Genomic DNA, 19,207 nt, shown 5'->3' on the forward strand with positions numbered 1-19,207 from the left:
GCAAATGGCATTACTTCATTCTTTTTTATGGCTGGGTAGTATTCCACTGCATTTATATACCACATCTTTATCCATTTATCTGTCCATGGACATTTAGGTTGCTTCCATGTCTTGACTATTGTAAATAGTGGTTCTATGAACATTGGGGCACATGTATCTTTTTGAATTAGTTTTTTCAACTTTTCTGGATATATGCCCAGGAGTGGAATTGCTGGATCATATGGTAACTTAGTTTTAGTTTTTGAAGGAACCTCCATACTCTTCTCCATAGTGGCTGCACCAATTCCCACCAACAGTGCAGGAGGGTTCCCTTTTCTTCACACCCTCTCCTGCATTTATTTGTAGACTTTTTGATGATGGCCATTCTGACCTGTGTGAGGAAATCTCATTGTAGTTTTGATTTTCATTTCTCGAATAATTAGCAATGTTGAGCATCTGTTCATGTGCCTATTGGCCATCTGTAGGGAGAAATGTCTGTTTACGTCTTCTGCCCCTTTTTTGATTGCGTTGTTTATTTTTTTGATATTGAGCTGTATAAGCTGTTTCTGTATTTTAGAAATGAATCCCTTGTAGGTTGTATCCTTTGCAAATATTTTCTCCTGTTTTGTAGGTTGCCCTTTTGTTTATGGTTTCCTTGGCTATGCAAAAGCTTCTGAGTGTAATTAGGTCCCACTTGTTTATTTTTGCTTTTCTTTCCATTACTCTAGGAGATGGATCCAAAAAGATATTGCTGTGATTTATGTCAAAGAGTGTTCTGCCTATGTTTTCCTCTAGGTGTTTTATAGTATCCAGTCCCACATTTAGGTCTTTAATCCATTTTGAGTTTAATTTTGTTATGGTGTTTGAGAGTGTTCTAATTTCATTCTTTTACATGTAGCTGTTCAGTTTTCCCAGCTCCAGTTATTGAAGAGACTGTCTTTTCTCCATTGTATATTCTTTCCTCCTTTGTCATAGATTAATTGACCATAAGCACATGAGTTTATTTCTGGGCTTTCTATCCTATTCCATTGATCTGTGTGTCTGTTTTTGTGGCAGTACCATGCTGTTTTGATTACTGTAGCTTTGTAGTATACAAAGCTATTTTTTGGGCTCTTCTAAACACATGAGTAGAATTATAGTAGTCACCTATTCCAGTAGTAATTCTTTCCAAGGAAGGGAACTTGAGCTTTGGGTGTCTGGCTTATAACAGTTAACAATAAGGGAAGGGCACTTGGGGATTCATCAATGAATGAAGCACAACTCGGCCTCATTCCAGTGAGGGGTAGGGAGGTGGACAGACAGTAAAATATATGTCAGATGGAGTCATATATTATGAAGAAAGCAGGTGGGACAGTCTGATGGAGGTGACATTTAAAGCGGATGAGGGGACAGATCACATGTCTCTGGGAGTATCTGCATTTTAGGCAGAACAACAGGCTGGAATGTGGCTGGCATGTTTGAGGACAGGAAGGCAGCCAGTGTGGTGCAGTTGGAATGAGTGAAGGGGGTGTGTGAGAGGAGGTCAGGGAGACAGTGGGAGTTAGACATGGAGGGAAGTTAATTCCTGCCTGCCCTTCTGTTTCAAATATCCAAGAATAAACGTTTCCTCAGCTCTTCTGGGCTCAGGGTCTAGAAAGACCATCCAGGAACATTCTCCTTAATTCCGGTGAGAGACCAGAAAGGAACACTGTTCAAGACTACTTGGATGATAAAGGAGAAAGAACATGAATTGTGCTCAGTTGGAGTTAGGGTTCGACTGGTATTTATTTTATTATTCACAGCTGTGGGATAAGAAGGCCTGGTCTTCAACGTAGCTATCAAACCTGGTGGCATTCTAGAATCACCTGGGGACCTTTTAAAAATCCTGATGCCCAGGCTGTACCCCTGACCATGTTAGTCAGAATCCCTTAAGTGTCACGCAGGCCTCAATATCTTTTTAAACTCCCAGGTAATTCTAGTGTGTAGCCAAGTTTGAGAGCCGCTAGCTTACATGATTGTTAAGGGGTCCCGTCTGAGGCTGGTTCTCATCACGGTCTGTGGGGAAACACACACCACAGCTTAAGCTATCTGCAGTGGTTTATTCTGAATGCTTAACATTTACAAGTGGAAGCAGCATGTGTTGAAGGGGTGTAAGGTACAGCAGGAACTGAGTCAGGGGAGGAAAGATCAGTCAGTTCCTTCCCAGAAGGTAAGCCTGTTGTGCAGGCTTCATGCTTGCCCATAGGTCTTCATTCCCAGTTCAGGAGGTTGTTACTCAGTGCTTGCTTCATTTACTGGAAAAGTGCACTTGACATGAGTTTCAGCTCCTTCCCCCACAGCTTCCAGCTCAGCAGCAAACTGTCGGGAAGAGGTTCAGTTACCAGGTATACTGCAGAAAACACTTTTAGAACATACTTTTTGGACAAAATATCATAGGCCCAGTTTTAAATTCTCCCAAGTCAGAGAAACTACAGGGTTTAGGAAATGCTCAGTGATCAAAGTTTTCCCTTCTGGACACAAACTTCAGTGGACACAGAAGTACAAAGAAGAAATTTGTCTCACAGATATGATTAATTAATATTGTGATAGCTGAAAACGCAATGTTAGTGGTTTTGTGGAATGGTTAGAAAACATGAATTATAAACAGCTTTTCAGAACTTAAAGTTCTCTTAATTTGAACACTGGAAGGCCTAAATGTTGAGACTGCCAACAATTTAGGTTTACTAGAAAACACGGAAGAATTCCCAAAGGGTCACTTTGGCCCTTGAACTAGTTATCACTTATAAAGGTTGGAGATCACAAGGAAGGAACAAAGATACAAATGGACCTTGAAGAAAGGTATCTTGATAGAAGTAGCCCTAAATGTCAGCAACATTTAAGATGGGAAGGACAAGAGTTATTTAGTTCAAGGCTAAGCTTCCACATGGTAAGTTCTCTCACTTAATATTTTTAAAAAGCCCTGAAACTATGGTTTTTGTTTTTGTTTTTTTTGCGGTATGTGGGCCTCTCACTATTGTGGCCTGTCCCATTGCGGAGCACAGGCTCCGGACGCGCAGGCTCAGTGGCCATGGCTCACGGGCCCAGCCGCTCCGCGGCACATGGGATCTTCCCAGACCGGGGCACGAACCCGTGTCCCCTGCATCGGCAGGCGGACTCTCAACCACTGGGCCACCTGGGAAGCCCAAAACTATGGTTTTATAATTTAGTAGGTAGCTACAACAACAGACAGGAGGAAAGACAAAAAAAAATGAATGTAAGATTAGTTTCTAATCCATATTCCCACAAGGCAGGCTACCTCTGAGCCCCTCGCAGCCGTAAGTACCTTAACCTATTCCTGGGTTTTCTCGTACAGACTGTTGATTTGAGTCCGAAAGTATTTGGCAAGCTCTCCCCTCTTTGCTTTCAAGGTTGGTGTCAAGAGCCCATTTTCAATGGAAAATGGCTCTGGATGAAGATAGATGCGTTTGACCTGGAAGAGAAGATGCACACGTACACACGTGTTTAATAGTGATGTGGACCGTTCTGCAGAGCCCTCTAAATGCTACGTGAAGACGCTTAAAGAATATTTCCCCTTATAAAAGTGGCGTTGATGAAGTGGGAGGGTAAAGAGAAAGGTAACACATGCCCATTCTCACACACTAATAATTTGGGAAAGACATGAGTGGAGAAGGAGGAGGAATAATGAACAGCATGAAGGGGCTGGACAGGTAAATGCAAAGGTCAGTGTCATTAATGGGCTAATAGTACCTCTAAAATCAGTTCCTTGGAAACTGTACTTTTAAATGTTAAACCCCATTATAAATGCGAACTTTAAAACTTTACAACATGAGAGACCAGGATAACACGAGTCGTACATACCTGTTCAAAGGATTTAAGGCCACCTTCTGTCCCGGTTTTATGCAAGTCTCGTAAAATGGCTTCCTTTATAACCTAGGAGTGTAAAACATAGCTCAGAGCATGGCTGTTGAAAAAGAGCCTAAAGGAAAGGCTGAGCATGAACCAATTCAAAATGCCTGCTAAGCTCGTCAGGATAAAAGCAGGATATGGGGGTATGTGCAAGCACATGTGATACCTAAATGTTGCTCAAAGAAAGTAAGTCATGGGAAGAAAAAACATCTAAATGGTAGCAGGGGTTTTCTCTGGATGGCATTATTTAATTCCCCATTTTCCAGTTATTTTTTCCACAATGCACATGCTACTATAAAAAGAATAGGGATTTTGGTTGTTGTTTTTAAACTCCCCATCCTCTCTTCCAGTCTAATAAAAAAGCAGTCAGTCCACGCCCAGCAAGGGTCTGTTCTTCCAGAGAGGAGGCTCTAGGAAGCTGTGGGTGCCCAAGCTGGGGAGGCCTTCCCCTCCCACGACGGGCCCATGGGTGGGCATAGGCTTTTCTGAGTGAGACTTACTTGGTTTTGGCACAGTTCTTCAAAAGAGCCCTTCACCCCAAGTTTGGCTGCAAATGAGGGAAGCACATCTGGGTCGGGAACCACCACTCCTACTAGGAATGACTGGAAAGGAAACAGGCATGTGAACTAGCGCAGCACTGCCCCGCAGTGGGGAAAGAAAGCGTTACCTCAGAATGCATGATTGTTCCCAAGCCCTGAAATTCAGTGCTGGCGTCCTACAGTTTTCTCACCATATATTTCAAACCCTCATGGAACTCTGATCGCATTTTCCCACTCAACATCTCTACAAAACTGTTCTATTCAAACATGAATAGAAGTGGAGCTCAACATTAAGCTTAAAGCATCTCTGGCCTGTCCATATCAATCCTCCCCCACTCCCAAGAAGCTAAGTTCAAGTGCAGTATATATAAGACAGTTTGTGCCAGAAGAACTCCTATTGTAGTGGAAACGAAGTGCACCATGGGGCTCTTCTGGTGAATGGCTACCCTTTAGTATAACTTTTAACAGTTCTACTGACTTGTTTACAGAGTCTATCATAGTTTCAAAGAATTTTTTTTTCATTTATAGTGCCTTATTTGAGGTTTGGAGTGTGGCTTCATTTCTCTAGTTTTATAAGCTCAGATCTTCTCATCCTAAATCTACCTGTACAGATTTCCTTTAGCTATGGAAGTTGGCATGGTCTGTGCCTGAAACTGGCTGCTGTTAAGACAATATATATTACCCATAAGCTTTCCCCATGTACAAAAATTTGCGACACCAGGCTACTCCTGATGTAGATATCTTCTATCTTCTCTGGAGCAATGTATTCTCCTTGGGCCAGCTTGAAAATGTTCTTTTTTCGGTCGATGACCTTCAGAGTTCCATTCTGCAGGAGACAGAGATAACACCATCAGTGTTTCTGAGCCCTATTGAGTGATGTCAGTGAAGAGAGAGGTGAAGTCAGAGGTAATCTTCCTTCTTTAAACTTGACCTCTCCATTGACCTTTGGGCAATCTTTCATTTCTCTTTTTTGGCTTTGGGGAAAGGGGAGGAAGGCAGCTTTCTTCAAAACCTGTCTATACTGCGTGTGTCTTTGAAGAGTCAGTGGGCAGTCTTGGAAAATGTCCCTCGGACCCACTGGCATTGTGTAAATGGTTGCCTCATCCAACGAAGAAATTTTGCAGCTCTGAATTTCTAACAACTTAATTTCCAATTACTCCTTTTCCAGAACCCTCAGGAATAGGGAAGGTGTTATCTTTTTTAAGACTTTTGAATTAGCTCTCCCCCTCCTTGACTCCCTTTTCTGTATCCCTCCTGTTAGATCTGGGAGCAGGCTATACAGCTCTACTGTGCCACCGCTAATCAAGCAAGTCAGTAATTGTGCTTGTTAGGACAGAAGCAGAGCTGGGGAGGGCTCTCTGACCAGCCACCAGAGGTCATTTGCAGCTTCATTTCTCTGGGCTAATTGGTTTTAGGGATTTGAATTATAGAATTGGGACAAGTGGCAAATACAGTCCACATGATCACACCCTGAACAGCGCAGCAGACTGAACCAACCTTGGAACCATTAACAAGGCCGACTCAAGAAATTAGCCATCAATTCAGCCTAACAGACATTATCTGAAAGTGATTAATAAGGCTCAGCCCTTTACAACTCCAGTGGGAGGACACATCTGTTGTCTACGTTGTAGGCTTATTAGAACTGAGAACTCGTTATACAGAAACAGATCTGTTAGCAAAATACCACTAGACCCAAATCTATGAAATACATCATTAGGACCAGTGTTCTTAGAGATCTGTTGTCAAATATTCCTTGAATATCACTTAAATCTTGAGAATATTGAGCAAGAAGGGAGTTTTAAATCTGGTTACATTCCTGCTCCCCCAGCACATAGTAGACGAAAACCTTCCAGAGAGGAAAGCTCTTGGAATATCCTCCACAGGGGTTTAAGGCTCCATCATTACCATGCCTTAATTTCCTCTCTTAGGAAAACAGGGGGTTGACAGAGACTACTTACTGCCAATTGTTAGCAAGCTATGCTTTTAAAAAGTCTCAGTGTCTTCCACCAAGAGAGGCTGTGAAGGTCACCGAGGGGCAAAAACTAGCCTCTGCATCCACCTTGTTTAGAAATCCTGCATCCTTGTTTTGATATGTCTCCATATATAAATGGAAAGAAACATCCCTTTGAAACTCATAAAAGGCAAACACTATAGGCCCATGGAGTTATCACAGCTTCTTCCTCAATAAAAGTAAAAATCACAACAACAACAACAAAATAGACTACTACACTCCTTCTTTGGAAAAGTCACCTAATTTTCCTCTGTAGGGACTCCCAGAAGTTTTGAAGCAACACCCACCGGGAGCCAGCGACCAATGTCTCCTGTGTGAAGCCAGCCATCCTTGTCCAAGGCTTCCTGTGTCTTCTGAGGGTCCTTCAGGTATCCCTTGAACACATTGGTACCCTTGATGCAGATCTGCACATAAGATGGTACAAGGTGGTGACAATAGCAAAGGCTGCTGCAAAACACCTACTTTCCTACCACCTTGAATCATTTGATGCTTTCCACTAATGTATGAAGAGCACCAGATTTTAATCCCCATTGTGGGGACTGGAAAGTTAGGCTCAGAGACACTGAATTCCTTGCTAAAATTCTGAATAGAATCAAACACAAACCTGCTCACAATTGTGTGCTTTTTCTGATGCAAACATCCCCACTATGATTGTCTGAAAATGACTGCCCGGCACAGCCTACCCACCTCTCCTTCATTGTTCACTGCAAAGTAGTTCATATCAGCCACATCTTCCAGCTTCACATGATTGCAAGCAATGGGGACTCCAACGTGGCCTAAAACACACCATACTGAATCAGCCAGGATACCGTGAAACGGTGATAATTCCAGCCGTATTTCAGAGATATTTATGGATTGACTCTAAAAGAATAAAACTGAAAAGTCATCTGGCACCAGTGCTGGAGAGCCAAGATAGGAAGCCCTGGACCAGAGCTTAGGTTTGGCATCTGCCACATTCATCCACAGCACTGAGGTTATCTAAACGCCTGCATCCTAGTTCATCTAGAACTCCTCCCAACCACTGAGCCTCCGGCCCAGTTGACAAAGAACCTACCTGATTGCCAATCCCCAGGTGATGTAATTGTACAGCCAGCAGTGCATTCTGTTTGACCATAAGCTTCATAGACCTGCGCAAACCAAAGAAGGGCTTTGAGACTTACTCAAGATAAAGCAGAAGCTGGCCATGCCCTATGGCAAGACATGAGGAAAGCAAGGTCTCTGAGAGTTGGAGGACACTTAGTGTCCTAATACCTTGAATTTATGCCTGAACTGCTAAATCTTTACAACTGTGGATTCACTCAAAAACCAAAAGGGTCCAGAAATAGACCAAAGTATGGAAACATACTATACTTTGGGAAATATGGCATTTCAGGCTGATGGAAAAAAGCAAGTTATTCATTGAGTGATGGGCAACCCAATGGCAACCAGACTTGAACCAAGGCAATGGAGTGCTACTGAAGGAGCTGAAGAAAGTGAGTAGCATTTTTTAAGGGAAATAGCTGTGGTATGGAACAGGGGTTGGCAAACTTTTTGTATATAGAACCAGATAGTGAATATTTTTGACTTTGTGAGCCACTTGGTCTCTGTTTCAACGACTTAACTCTGCCAGTGTAGCACCAAAGCAGCAGTAGACGATATGTAAATAAGTGGGTATGGATGTGTTCCACTGAAATTTTACTTATAAATACAGGCAACGGGCCAGATTTAGCTTGTGCTGCAGTTTACCCACTCCTGGTATAAAGGATAATCTTGACTGGAGAGGGGATGTGGGGACCTAAGAGCATGGGCTGCAGTGGGGCTATGGCCTGTCATAGGCAGAGCTGGTGGAGAAGGAGAGGAAGGCATTTCTGGGAGGGCTGTGGCAATAGGACCTTCTTACCTATTGGTTTTAGGAGCTGAGGGAAAGGAAGGTATTAAGACTCGCCAGGAGGATGCTAGTTTGAAAGACCAGAGGAACTCTGACCTTGGCATCAATTCAGAACCTTTTTTTTTTTTTTAACATCTTTACTGGAGTATAATTGGTTTACAATGGTGTGTTAGTTTCTGCTGTATAACAAAGTGAATCAGCTATATGTATACATATATCCCCATATCCCCTCCCTCTTGCATCTCCCTCCCACCCTCCCTATCCCATCCCTCTAGGTGGTCACACAGCACCGAGCTGATCTCCCTGAGCTATGTGGCTGCTTCCCACTAGCTAGCTATTTTACATTTGGTAGTGTATATATGTCCATGCCACTCTCTCACTTCGTCCCAGCTTACCCTTCCCCCTCTCCGTGTCCTCAAGTCCTTTCTCTACGTCTGCGTCTTTATTCCTGTCCTTCCCCTAGGTTCATCAGAACCCTTGTTTTTTTTAGATTCCATATACATGTGTTAGCATACAGTATTTGTTTTTCTCTTTTAGGCCGTTGTTTCATTCATGTTGTGCATGTTGGCCGAATGAATGAACTACTTAGCCGTTTGTGGAAAAACAAATATGAGACTATATCTGTACTCAAGCCCATTTACTAAATTCCAGGTGGAGCAGAGACTTACTTGGAAAAAAGTAAAACCATAAGGCTACCAGAAAATCTGGACGAAAACAGATTTATGCAATATTGAGGGTTAGGAGGCCTGTCTAAACAATTACAAAGCCACATAGAAAAGGTGACTGACTACATACACATTTGAAACTTTTATATAGCAATACACAGTGCAAAAAGGTGAGACTAGGAAAAATATTTCTAACACAACAAAGATTGATTTTATGACCATACGAAGAACTCCTAGGAAGCAAGGTGAAAGAGAACCAAATTATCCTTTGCTCATTTTTCTATAAGGAAGTAATCGAGTAATTCATGAAAGAAATACAAGTGCCCATAAGCAGTAGAAAAGATGTTTAGTGTTAATAAAAGAAACAAAGTTGCAATAAGATTTTTCATGTCTCTCATTGGCTAAGATTTAAATGACTGAAAAAGCACTAGCAAGAATATGGGGATATCAGGACTTGTGCATTATTTGCATTAATGCATAAAAAAGACAAGACCTTTCTGGAGGGAAGTGTGAAAATCTACATTAACATGTAAAAAACCCATATACTTTGACCCAATAATCCCCACTTGTAAGGATTTATCCTAAATTGATAATTGCATAAATATACACAAGTATCCTTATCGCTTGATTATAATAACAAAAAAAAGTGGTGAACAACTCTAGTGTCCATCAATAGGAGATTACTTATTTGGGTACGTTCAATAAACTATTACAAAACCATTAAAATGATGTTTATTTGACAAGGAGCAATGTTAATGAGGCACTGTTTAATAAGTATTTTAGAACACTGATGCTGTTTTTTTTGTTTGTTTGTTTTTTTGTTTTGCAGTACACGGGCCTCTCACTGCCATGGCCTCTCCCGTTGCGGAGCACAGGCTCCGGACGCGCAGGCTCAGCGGCCTTGGCTCACGGGCCCAGCCTCTCCGCAGCATGTGGGATCTTCCTGGACCGGGGTATGAACCCGTGTCCCCTGCATTGGCAGGCAGACTCTCAACCACTGCGCCACCAGGGAAGCCCACTGATGCTGTTTTTTAAAGGTTATACTCCATTTATAGTTATAAAATATTGGATATATTCCCCGTGTTGTACAATATATCCTTGTAGCTTACCTTATACCTAATAGTTTGTACCTCTTATTCCCCTACCCTTATCTTGCCCCTCCCCCTCTCCCCACTGGTAAGCACTAGTTTGTTCTCTATATCTGTGAGTCTGCTGCTTTTTTTGTTATATTGACTAGTTTGTTGTATTTTTTCAGATTCCACGTGTAAGTGATATCACACAGTATTTGTGTTTCTCTGTCTGATTTATTTCACTTAGCATAATGCACTCCAAGTCCATTCATGTTGCTGCAAATGGCAAAATTTTGTTAGTACTGATGCCATTTGTGTAAAGGTTTCTGTACACAGGTGCATTCAGAGGTGACTGGAAGGGTATTTTCACTTGATTTTGAGATTTTGGCTGACTTTCTCTGTGGTACTTTTCGTCTGTGTTTTCATTTTTATTTAAATAGTGAGCTTTATTTGTGCAAAAGTGAAATAAGCTATCATCAAAAAAAAGGTGCTCGGCTTACCGGACATCCCATTGCTGCCCGGAGGAACGTCAAGACAGGAGAGGAGATGGGGGCAGCTCCGGTGACCATGAAACGAACCTTCCCGCCCAGGCTTTCCTGTTTAATAGACACAAAAGACCTGCTGAAGACTATTCCCTTTGCTTCAGTTTCCTGTGTTGCAAAATGGGTAGGACAGCCTACCTACCTGGTGTTGTCATGAGAATTAAAGTCGTTAATTTACGGAGCACTTAGAATAGGGTCCAGCATTGTAGAAAAGAACTTATAATGTTAGCTATTACTGTCACCACCATCCATAGCTGGGACCAGACCTGCAGTTTTTTTTTTTCCTCAGATAATTTGTATTCTTGGGCCCTTCAAATTACCTACAACCTCAACAGACCACCTAAGAGAATGAGAGTGCTAGAACCTAAGAAAAATCCACTTTCTGCTTTTTGACCAAATCCCTTTAGTGACAAAGTTGTCCAGGAGAGATCTCAAAAGGTGAGTGAACACAGAAAGTGCAAAAGGCTCTCCAGTTAAAGAGATGCTTGACCATCAAAGGAAAAGCAGAGTGTGCTGAGTCAGTGGGCAGCCCAGATACTTACCTGGCTCCATCCATAATCTACCCAACGTACCTGGATCTTTGCAAACACGAGCTTGTCCCAGAAACTGTTGCGTCTGATGATACCCTTTTTCACTTCACTGAATTTACTGGCAACAGCCAAGTTCAACAAGAACTTCTTCAAGGGTGTCTTGGCTTCATTTTGTACCTGCAGAGTGACAGCTCCTCTTAGTTGGAAACCTATTGGAGATACTCACCAAGGCCATTCATCAGTGAGCAAGACATAGTGCCTCCTAGCTTCAGAAGAGAGAGGCTCTTATTCATGCACTGGTGTGCTGAATAATGATGAGCCCACACTAAGAAAGAAGTGGGGCTTCCCTGGTGGCGCAGTGGTTGAGAGTCCGCCTGCCGATGCAGGGGACGCGGGTTCGTGCCCCAGCCCGGGAAGATCCCACATGCCGTGGAGCGGCTGGGCCCGTGAGCCATGGCCGCTGAGCCTGCACATCCAGAGCCTGTGCTTCACAACGGGAGACGGCACGACAGTGAGAGGCCCGTGTACCGCAAATAAATAAATAAATAAATAAAAGAAATAAGCGAACTTAGTACATACACACAGAGCTCCAGCTCCTCCAAATTCCTTGTCCTTAGCAAACAACCTTGACAACTCAGATAGCATGTCCTCAAAAGGTAGTCAGCATCTATCTATAATAAAGTTACCTGGGAGTACTGATTAAACAGCTGATTGGGTACCACTGTTAGGACTTTTGATTCAGTATCATATGTATGTATGTAGTATCATAACATTAGAAAGAAAACATCCCACTGGCCATTTTTGAAGATCGCTGGGGTACCAGTTCATTATTTTGAAGACTGATAAAGGAAAAAATCAAATAATTTTCATGCCTTTATGGAAGAATCTCAGCTAATGAAGGCAAGAGAAATGCTTGGATTAGAAAAATCACCATTTTGCCAACCTTAATGAAGAACAGAGCAGTGATCAATGACAGCTAAAACTGCTATGTGGCAGTGGGATTCTGGCCCGACTCCTTATTAGATCTGACCCTGGGCAAGTTATTTAACTTCCAAGGTTCAGTCTCCTCATCTGTAAGGGATTATAAGTGTTGGCATGATTTCCTGGGCTTTTGTAGAAATTAAATGATGGAATGCATATGAAATATTTACCGTGGGGCCTGGCACCTCAGCAAGAAGCACACTAAACCAGTAAGTGTTATGAAATCAGAGTAACAATTTACCAGTAAGTCAGCTGAATTTTGAGGGGCTCCCCAACTCTCTGAATTAATCTCTTTCTCCAGATCACATCCAAGTAATCTCATCCAGAGGAAAGGGAGTTTCACCTGTTATGGTTTTTCATGGCTGCACTTGTACGTGTGGCTATAAGTGGATGCTGGTAGGGGTTTGGGGTAGAAGTGGAGCACGTTTCTTAGTAACATAGAGTTCCTAAGAGCTTTAGTCAGGCCTAAGCCCCAGACAGCTCCGGCAGCTCAGGGCCAGCCCAACAGAAGCAAGGTTAGCACCTTATCATAGACCCTGTTAAGGAGTCGGGGAACCGCAGGAAAGACGGTGGGCTTCAGGGTCTTCATGTCATCAGGCAGCAGCCGAATATCTCCTTGGAAGAATCCAACTCTGGCTCCACAAGAGTACACAACAGCCTAAAAACAAAACCAAAGAGCAGAGCTCAGAGCCAAAGGACCACTTTGGGTGGGGCCTGTATGGAACAGAATTGAGGATGTCCATGGGCACTTTTCTCTGGACAGGACGCCCGACCCTGAAGTTTCATGTACCCAGAACTCTGAGACCCTACCCCCTAGGCAAGATGGAAACTCCCTTCTGCTGAGGTGGCGGGACAGGTAAGACAGACTGTGAGACTGAAGGCCCAGCCCTACTCTGCCCACAGCTCTGGGTGAGGGTCTAAGGCATCATCCTTTGTAAGAGACCATTCGTTATGTAGCACTAAGAAAAAACACTGCCACTCAAACTAGAACATGCTTACAATTGTAAGACCATCTCAGTTTCAGAAATGATAAAATGTGAAAAAATATGCTTATTAGAATTGATATTTTATTAATCAGATATCAACACTTTAGCCCAAGGAACTGAATCTTCCATTTTGGCATTTCATGCATCAACAGATAAGCTGGTTGAAGAGGTATTTAAGCATGGATCAGAGAGAGGATTTTCCAACCCTAATAACACCAGTGTTTTTGCTTTCGGTTCTCAAATCAGCCTCAGAGTAGCCTAAAAGCTTGGCGTCCACTCACAGAAGGCCAGCTCTCCCCCCCAGTTGCTGCACAGTCCTCAACAGCTCCACCTTAAACACTCTGGACACCTTACCTGGATCAAAGGCTCCTTCTCCACCCCTCTGTGGGGAACTCCTTTTCTCTAACCCTAGGTCTTCAAAAATTCTAACCCAAATAAAAGAAAAAAGAAAAAACAATGCCTCGTATCCCTGCTCAGAATTGAGGGTAGATAGTAAGCTCCCGGCTATGAGCTCCCTGGACTTGCAGGCACCCTGTGTGAAGGCGAGAGGAAGCATTTGCTCCATGGGACACACACAGACTCAACAGAGGAAGGTTCTGCAGCAGGTTAGGGGTGATGCCAAGATTAGGACTCAGCCATGCCAACTCTCTGCCCTGTCCTTCACGTTAGAGAAAAGATTGTAAATGTTGCAGAGCTGCCTTTGGAATAAACGTGGGACTAGCAAGTCAGGACCCTCTTTTCACATACCTGCTAGGAATATAGGATCCTTACCTGTACAACCCTCTCAAACATATGAGCCAAGGGGAGGTAGGATATGGTCACGTCCTCAGAACTGGGCTCAAAAGTATACTATGGATCAGGAAATGGAAAGGAGACAACATTGGATTAATGCCAACTTTCTCTTCCAAAGAAGATTTAAACACTTCTTCTTTCTAGGACCGCTGCATACAGTTGTACAGGTGTGCACTGTGCAACTCTAAGGGGTGCCCTAACTGCACCGAGTGCAGAGATCTGCAGTGACCCTAAAAGAGCAAAACTCTAGACAAAGATGCACCAGTATTTGTCCACACTCAGGCCTTCAACCTGTTTCTTCCCCCTCTGCCTCCTCTAACTTTAAAATCTTATGACAGATTCCCATTTTAACGAGGGCCTCCTTTTCAATTGACCACTGACCTCCACACATTTGAGAAAAGCAGCAGCATTTGAAACGATATTTTCATGGGTTAACATGGCTCCTTTGGGGTCACCTGTAGGAAACAAGAGGTGGAAAGACCTGTTAAATGGCTAATAGGTAGCCTTTGGCATTGCAATGAGAAGCTACATGCGATTGGTTCTGTTCCAGGGAGCCGAGAGCTCCTCCTGTCACTGTGTTTTTTTTATGAACAGTGTATGGCTCGGCTTATGAATGACTGATGCCTCCAGAGATTCTACTTCTGACTGCAGCCTTAGCCTTGTGCTACCACACAGGGCATAGCCACAGTCACCGACAGCAACACAGTCAAAGAGAAAATCCCAAGTAACCCGCCCCCCTCCCCGTGCTGTTTTCATGTTGAAGACTTCAGATCTAACAACATTACCTAGCCATCACTTTATAAACTGGGCACAGTGGAATGGATATAACTTCTAGATCATCGTGGATCACGTTAAAATTTATTGAGTTCTAATAGCTAGGTAACTACATACAGGGGAGAAAGAGGACACGGAGTGATCTGTGTAGAACTACCACTGGGCTATCTTGATTGAGTGAAACCACTCCAGTGATGTCAACTTGAGAGAGTCTGGGCTGGGGGAGAAAGTTGACTTGCCGATGCCACCTTTAAGAGCCCTGAATTCCATAGCATGTAAACAGCTCCCACTGTGTTCAGTGACATTTATTTGCTTATGCATAGGTTTCTCTATGCAGGCATCTGTACTCAGAAATCTTAGATTATAACCCCCTATGGATAGGGCTTATTGTAGGGTATTTTTACCAGCCCACTAGTGGTCAGTGGCTCAAGCCATGTTTTTGGCTGACCAGGGGCCTCTGGGGCAACTTTCTGGGCACTGACCTGTGGTCCCACTGGTGAAGCAAATGATGCTCAGATCTTCTGGTGCAGGAGGCTGGAGGAGAAAGCACAAGGGCTTAGTCTACCGTGAGCTTTGAAAGTTGAATATGGAAAGACTCAAATTTGGGCAGAAGAAAACTTACCACGGGTTTTTTGAAGTTCTCTTTGCCTAAATTCTGCATGAACAGGAAACCAAGAAAGAAAGACATTAGTTGAGTTGGGAAGACTTAGGACAAATACAGCCCTCCCTTTCCCTTTTGCTTGAGAACACCTCTGTGGGAATACAACCAAAATTCCAACCTGGATCAGGCCCAGAAGGCAACATTCAGGTACAATGGAAGCCTTGGGGTAGAGTATAAGTTTTCTCTAGAATATCAACTCAAGAGGGCCGATCCCAAATGTCCAAACTTCTCATCAGACTCCTATGGTTCAGTCTTCTAGGACCACTGCTAAATCGTTTTGAATAAAATGAACAGTTAACATTTCAAGGCTTACTACACTTTATATTACTGTCCTGAGCACTTTATATTCTCTCATATAACTCTTTACAACTCCTCTGTGAGGTAAGGACTATTTCATCCTTATTTTACAGAGGGGGAAAGGAAGATGTGGAGCAACTGGCCCAAGGTCACCTAACTAATGGATGTGGAGCTGGAACGTGAACCTAGGAAGCCTGGCTCCAGGATCCTATCTTTAACTGGCCCCTAGCCTCTGCATTTATAAATCCTCTACTTGGAAGTCTGTGCACACTGACCACAGACCTTCCTCACCCACTGGCATGGTTTCTGAGTGGTCTTGGGGAAATGATTCCCAAAGCTTCACAGCATGAGTGTAATTTACTCTTCTCCTTCCACCCTGGAGAACAACAGCTTGCTCCCTTGTATAGAAGTCCTGCAAGTTGCCCACAGCATCAGACGAGCCTTCCAGCTGTGAGCTGACTTTCAGACCCATACCTCAGCATCAAGCAGGGATAAGATCTCAACTCCACATTTCTCCCCTCTCTTCTTCAGGTCGTCCTCAAAGGGATCCATGAGGATGATCAATTTCAGGCCTGGGGTGAGGCCTTTTTCCACATTCCTAATCAGGGCCAATGCCTTTTGGGGCGTATCACAGATCACCGTGGCGATATCAGCTGAAAGCAGAAATAGGGCAGGGGGTTACCCTCCTGCTTTGCTGTGTACCAGATTGTCTTGCAAAGAGGAAGAGATTCTTGAAAATTTCAAAGCTACTGGGTCCCCAAAGGAGATGATGTCTGTAAATCAGATTTGTAATGTATAAAACCGGAAACATTCCACTGATAATAAATAAGCTTAACTGAAACAGAATCACTTAATTTCCTTGCATGTGCTTAACAGTTTATAGTTTCTAGAGGAGCCACAAAATTCCTTCTGCTTAAGAATATGGACAACGTGTATGAATCATGTAGATATGGTCCTGCCAGTGTGTTTTACCTAGGGGAGAGGGGAGGAGGAATTAGAAGGCAAAGGAGGAGGCAAGTGGGATTTTAGCAGACAAGCATTTATGATTTTTAATGTTAGCATTTGCTTTGATACTTGTTTACACAAATAGAAACCTTCTGATTATGTCTATAGTTCAAATGGATCTACTCACTTAATCTACTAGTTCTGGGACAGAAAGTAACATCTAGTATATGTCTTATTTGCCCATTGAACTTGAACGTGTTTCTCTAACAGTGGTAATTTGGTCCACAGACTCAGCATGGACATTGGTACATGTTGGTGAGCTATACTGACTTTGATTTATAAGAATAGGAAATTAAACTAGTAGTTTCATAGTGATACAGTCAATTAAAAAGTTATTCACTGGGCCTCCCTGGTGGCGCAAGTGGTTGAGAGTCCGCCTGCCGATGCAGGGGATACGGGTTCGTGCCCCGGTCTGGGAGGATCCCATATGCCGCGGAGCGGCTGGGCCCGTGAGCCATGGCCGCTGAGCCTGCGCGTCCGGAGCCTGCGCGTCCGGAGCCTGTGCTCCGCGACGGGGGAGGCCACAACAGTGAGAGGCCCGCATACCGCAAAAAAAAAAAAAAGTTATTCACTAACTCTGTGGCCTTTCATCCAGGGTGGCCAGCAAAAATAGTCTTATTGCTAAACTATATTGTCATACTACACTACCTTGAAGCATTTCATTGAAACTTCTATCTCATTATATCCCTGCCTCATGGGCTTTTTGTAACTTCCCTCTAAATTATATCATAGGTACTACAGGACAAGAGAGACTTGAGCATTTTTCTGGTCACAGCATTCTAAGTCTGTTAACAAAAGCAGATAATGAGGAATTACTCAGCATCAAGAAAGAATCAAGTTAAAATGTAATAGCAACAGGAATAAAGACGCAGATGTAGAGAATGGACTTGAGGACATGGGGAGGGGGAAGGGTAAGCTGGGACGAAGTGAGAGAGTGGCATGGACATATGTACACTACCAAACGTAAAATAGATAGCTAGTGGGAAGCAGCCGCATCGCACAGGGAGGTCAGCTCAGTGCTTTGTGACCACCTAGAGGGGTGGGATAGGGAGGGTGGGAGGGAGACACAAGAGGGAGGAGATATGGGGATATATGTATACATATAGCTCATTCACTTTGTTATACAGCAGAAACTAACACACCATTGTAAAGCAATTATACTCCAATAAAGATGTTAAAAAAACTGTAATAGCAAAGTTTTACCCTTGTTGACAATGTATATGACGGCCTCTTCTCCCAAGGTGTCATACAGGGGGACAGCTACCATGGAGTACGTGTAACAAGCAAACTCAGAGATGACCCACTGTATGGAGAGAAGTTCAAATAAGGAATAGCTTATGCTTTGAAAAGGAAATGTACTAATTCAGTCATTTAGTCAACAAATGCTTATTTGGTGGCTCTGGTTTAAAAAAAAATCACCTTTTTTGTGATGCCCTAGGGACTGCCATGGTTGATGCTATAAAATATAATTAAATAAAGAAGATAAGATAGGTGCAGAAACAACTATAAAACAAAGGGAGAGTGTAATAAGTTCTATCCATAAGTGTTTTGGAAAGCATTAGGGAGTCGAGGTGGAGTCACACTCAGGGGTGGGGTAGGCTATCTGGGACTGCTTTGGGAAAAGTGATGGAAATTGGGCAGGGCTTTGAAGGACAGGTAGGATTTGGTCATGGAGATGGAGGCAGAGAAAGTATTCAAGGAAGAAGGAAGTGAATGAACAAAGATAGGACCACATGACATCACTAAGTACACATCAGAAAGCATAAAAAGTGACAGGAAATGAATTGGAAAGGTGGGCCGGAATCTGCTAATGGTGGACCTTGAAGGTCAGTCTAGGCATTATGAACTGAACTGTGTTCCCCCTAAAATTCATGTTGAAGCCCTAACCCCATTGCAATTGTTTTTGTAGATAGCTCCTTTAAGGAGGTAACTAAGGTTAAATGAGGTCATAAGGATGGGGCCCTGATCCAATATAACTGTTGTCCTTATAAGAAGAGAAAGAACCACAGGGGATGGCAGAGAAAAGGTCATGTGAGGACACAGCAAGAAGGCAGCCGTCTGCAAGCCAAGAAGAGAGGCCTCAGAAGAAACCAAACCTGCTGACACCTTGATCTTGAACTTCCAAGCTCCAGGACTGTGAGAAAATTAATTTCTGTTGTTTAAGTCACCAGTCTGTGGTATTTTGTTATGGAAGCCCTAGTAGATTAAGATACTAGGTTTGGGGCCTCCCTGGTGGCGCAAGTGGTTGAGAGTCCGCCTGCCGATGCAGGGGATACGGGTTCGTGCCCCGGTCTGGGAGGATCCCATATGCCGCGGAGCGGCTGGGCTCGTGAGCCATGGCCGCTGAGCCTGCGCGTCCGGAGCCTGCGCGTCCGGAGTCTGTGCTCCGCAACGGGGGAGGCCACAACAGTGAGAGGCCCGCATAACGCAAAAAAAAAAAAAAAAAGATACTAGGTTTGGTGTTAAGTTCCTGAGCTAGAGTCAAGGATATCTCTTCTTACTGAGGCTCGGTGTAATGAAGATGAAGTATGTAGATGCACCTAAAAGTGCAGCCAGGGCCCTCTTGGATTTTTAGTTAAGCAACTGGCTCGGGTGAGCACATGTCATCCAACTCTTCTGAAAC

The 19,207-nt window shown here is 43.5% G+C and overlaps 1 protein-coding gene across 1 annotated transcript in view; it reads right to left on the reverse strand.

The window, feature by feature from the left end:
* Positions 1 to 1,741: 1,741 nt before the first annotated feature.
* ACSL5 (acyl-CoA synthetase long chain family member 5) overlaps positions 1,742 to 19,207 on the reverse strand; it is a 43,497-nt gene continuing 26,031 nt past the window's right edge. Inside the window, exons 6-22 of the mRNA XM_060099592.1 lie at positions 17,788 to 17,887; positions 16,054 to 16,232; positions 15,244 to 15,276; positions 15,104 to 15,155; positions 14,229 to 14,302; positions 13,827 to 13,904; positions 12,593 to 12,727; positions 11,131 to 11,265; positions 10,517 to 10,612; positions 7,469 to 7,541; positions 7,102 to 7,190; positions 6,702 to 6,818; positions 5,086 to 5,229; positions 4,365 to 4,466; positions 3,817 to 3,888; positions 3,281 to 3,427; positions 1,742 to 2,316 (exon numbers count right to left, since the gene is read on the reverse strand). Of these exons, the coding sequence (XP_059955575.1) occupies positions 3,287 to 3,427; positions 3,817 to 3,888; positions 4,365 to 4,466; positions 5,086 to 5,229; positions 6,702 to 6,818; positions 7,102 to 7,190; positions 7,469 to 7,541; positions 10,517 to 10,612; positions 11,131 to 11,265; positions 12,593 to 12,727; positions 13,827 to 13,904; positions 14,229 to 14,302; positions 15,104 to 15,155; positions 15,244 to 15,276; positions 16,054 to 16,232; positions 17,788 to 17,887 (1,620 nt within the window). The 3' untranslated portion in view covers positions 1,742 to 2,316; positions 3,281 to 3,286. The remainder of the gene's footprint in view (positions 2,317 to 3,280; positions 3,428 to 3,816; positions 3,889 to 4,364; positions 4,467 to 5,085; positions 5,230 to 6,701; positions 6,819 to 7,101; positions 7,191 to 7,468; positions 7,542 to 10,516; positions 10,613 to 11,130; positions 11,266 to 12,592; positions 12,728 to 13,826; positions 13,905 to 14,228; positions 14,303 to 15,103; positions 15,156 to 15,243; positions 15,277 to 16,053; positions 16,233 to 17,787; positions 17,888 to 19,207) is intronic.

This window comes from Mesoplodon densirostris, chromosome 1 (assembly GCF_025265405.1).
Source record: "Mesoplodon densirostris isolate mMesDen1 chromosome 1, mMesDen1 primary haplotype, whole genome shotgun sequence".
NCBI classification, from domain to species: Eukaryota; Metazoa; Chordata; class Mammalia; order Artiodactyla; family Ziphiidae; genus Mesoplodon; species Mesoplodon densirostris.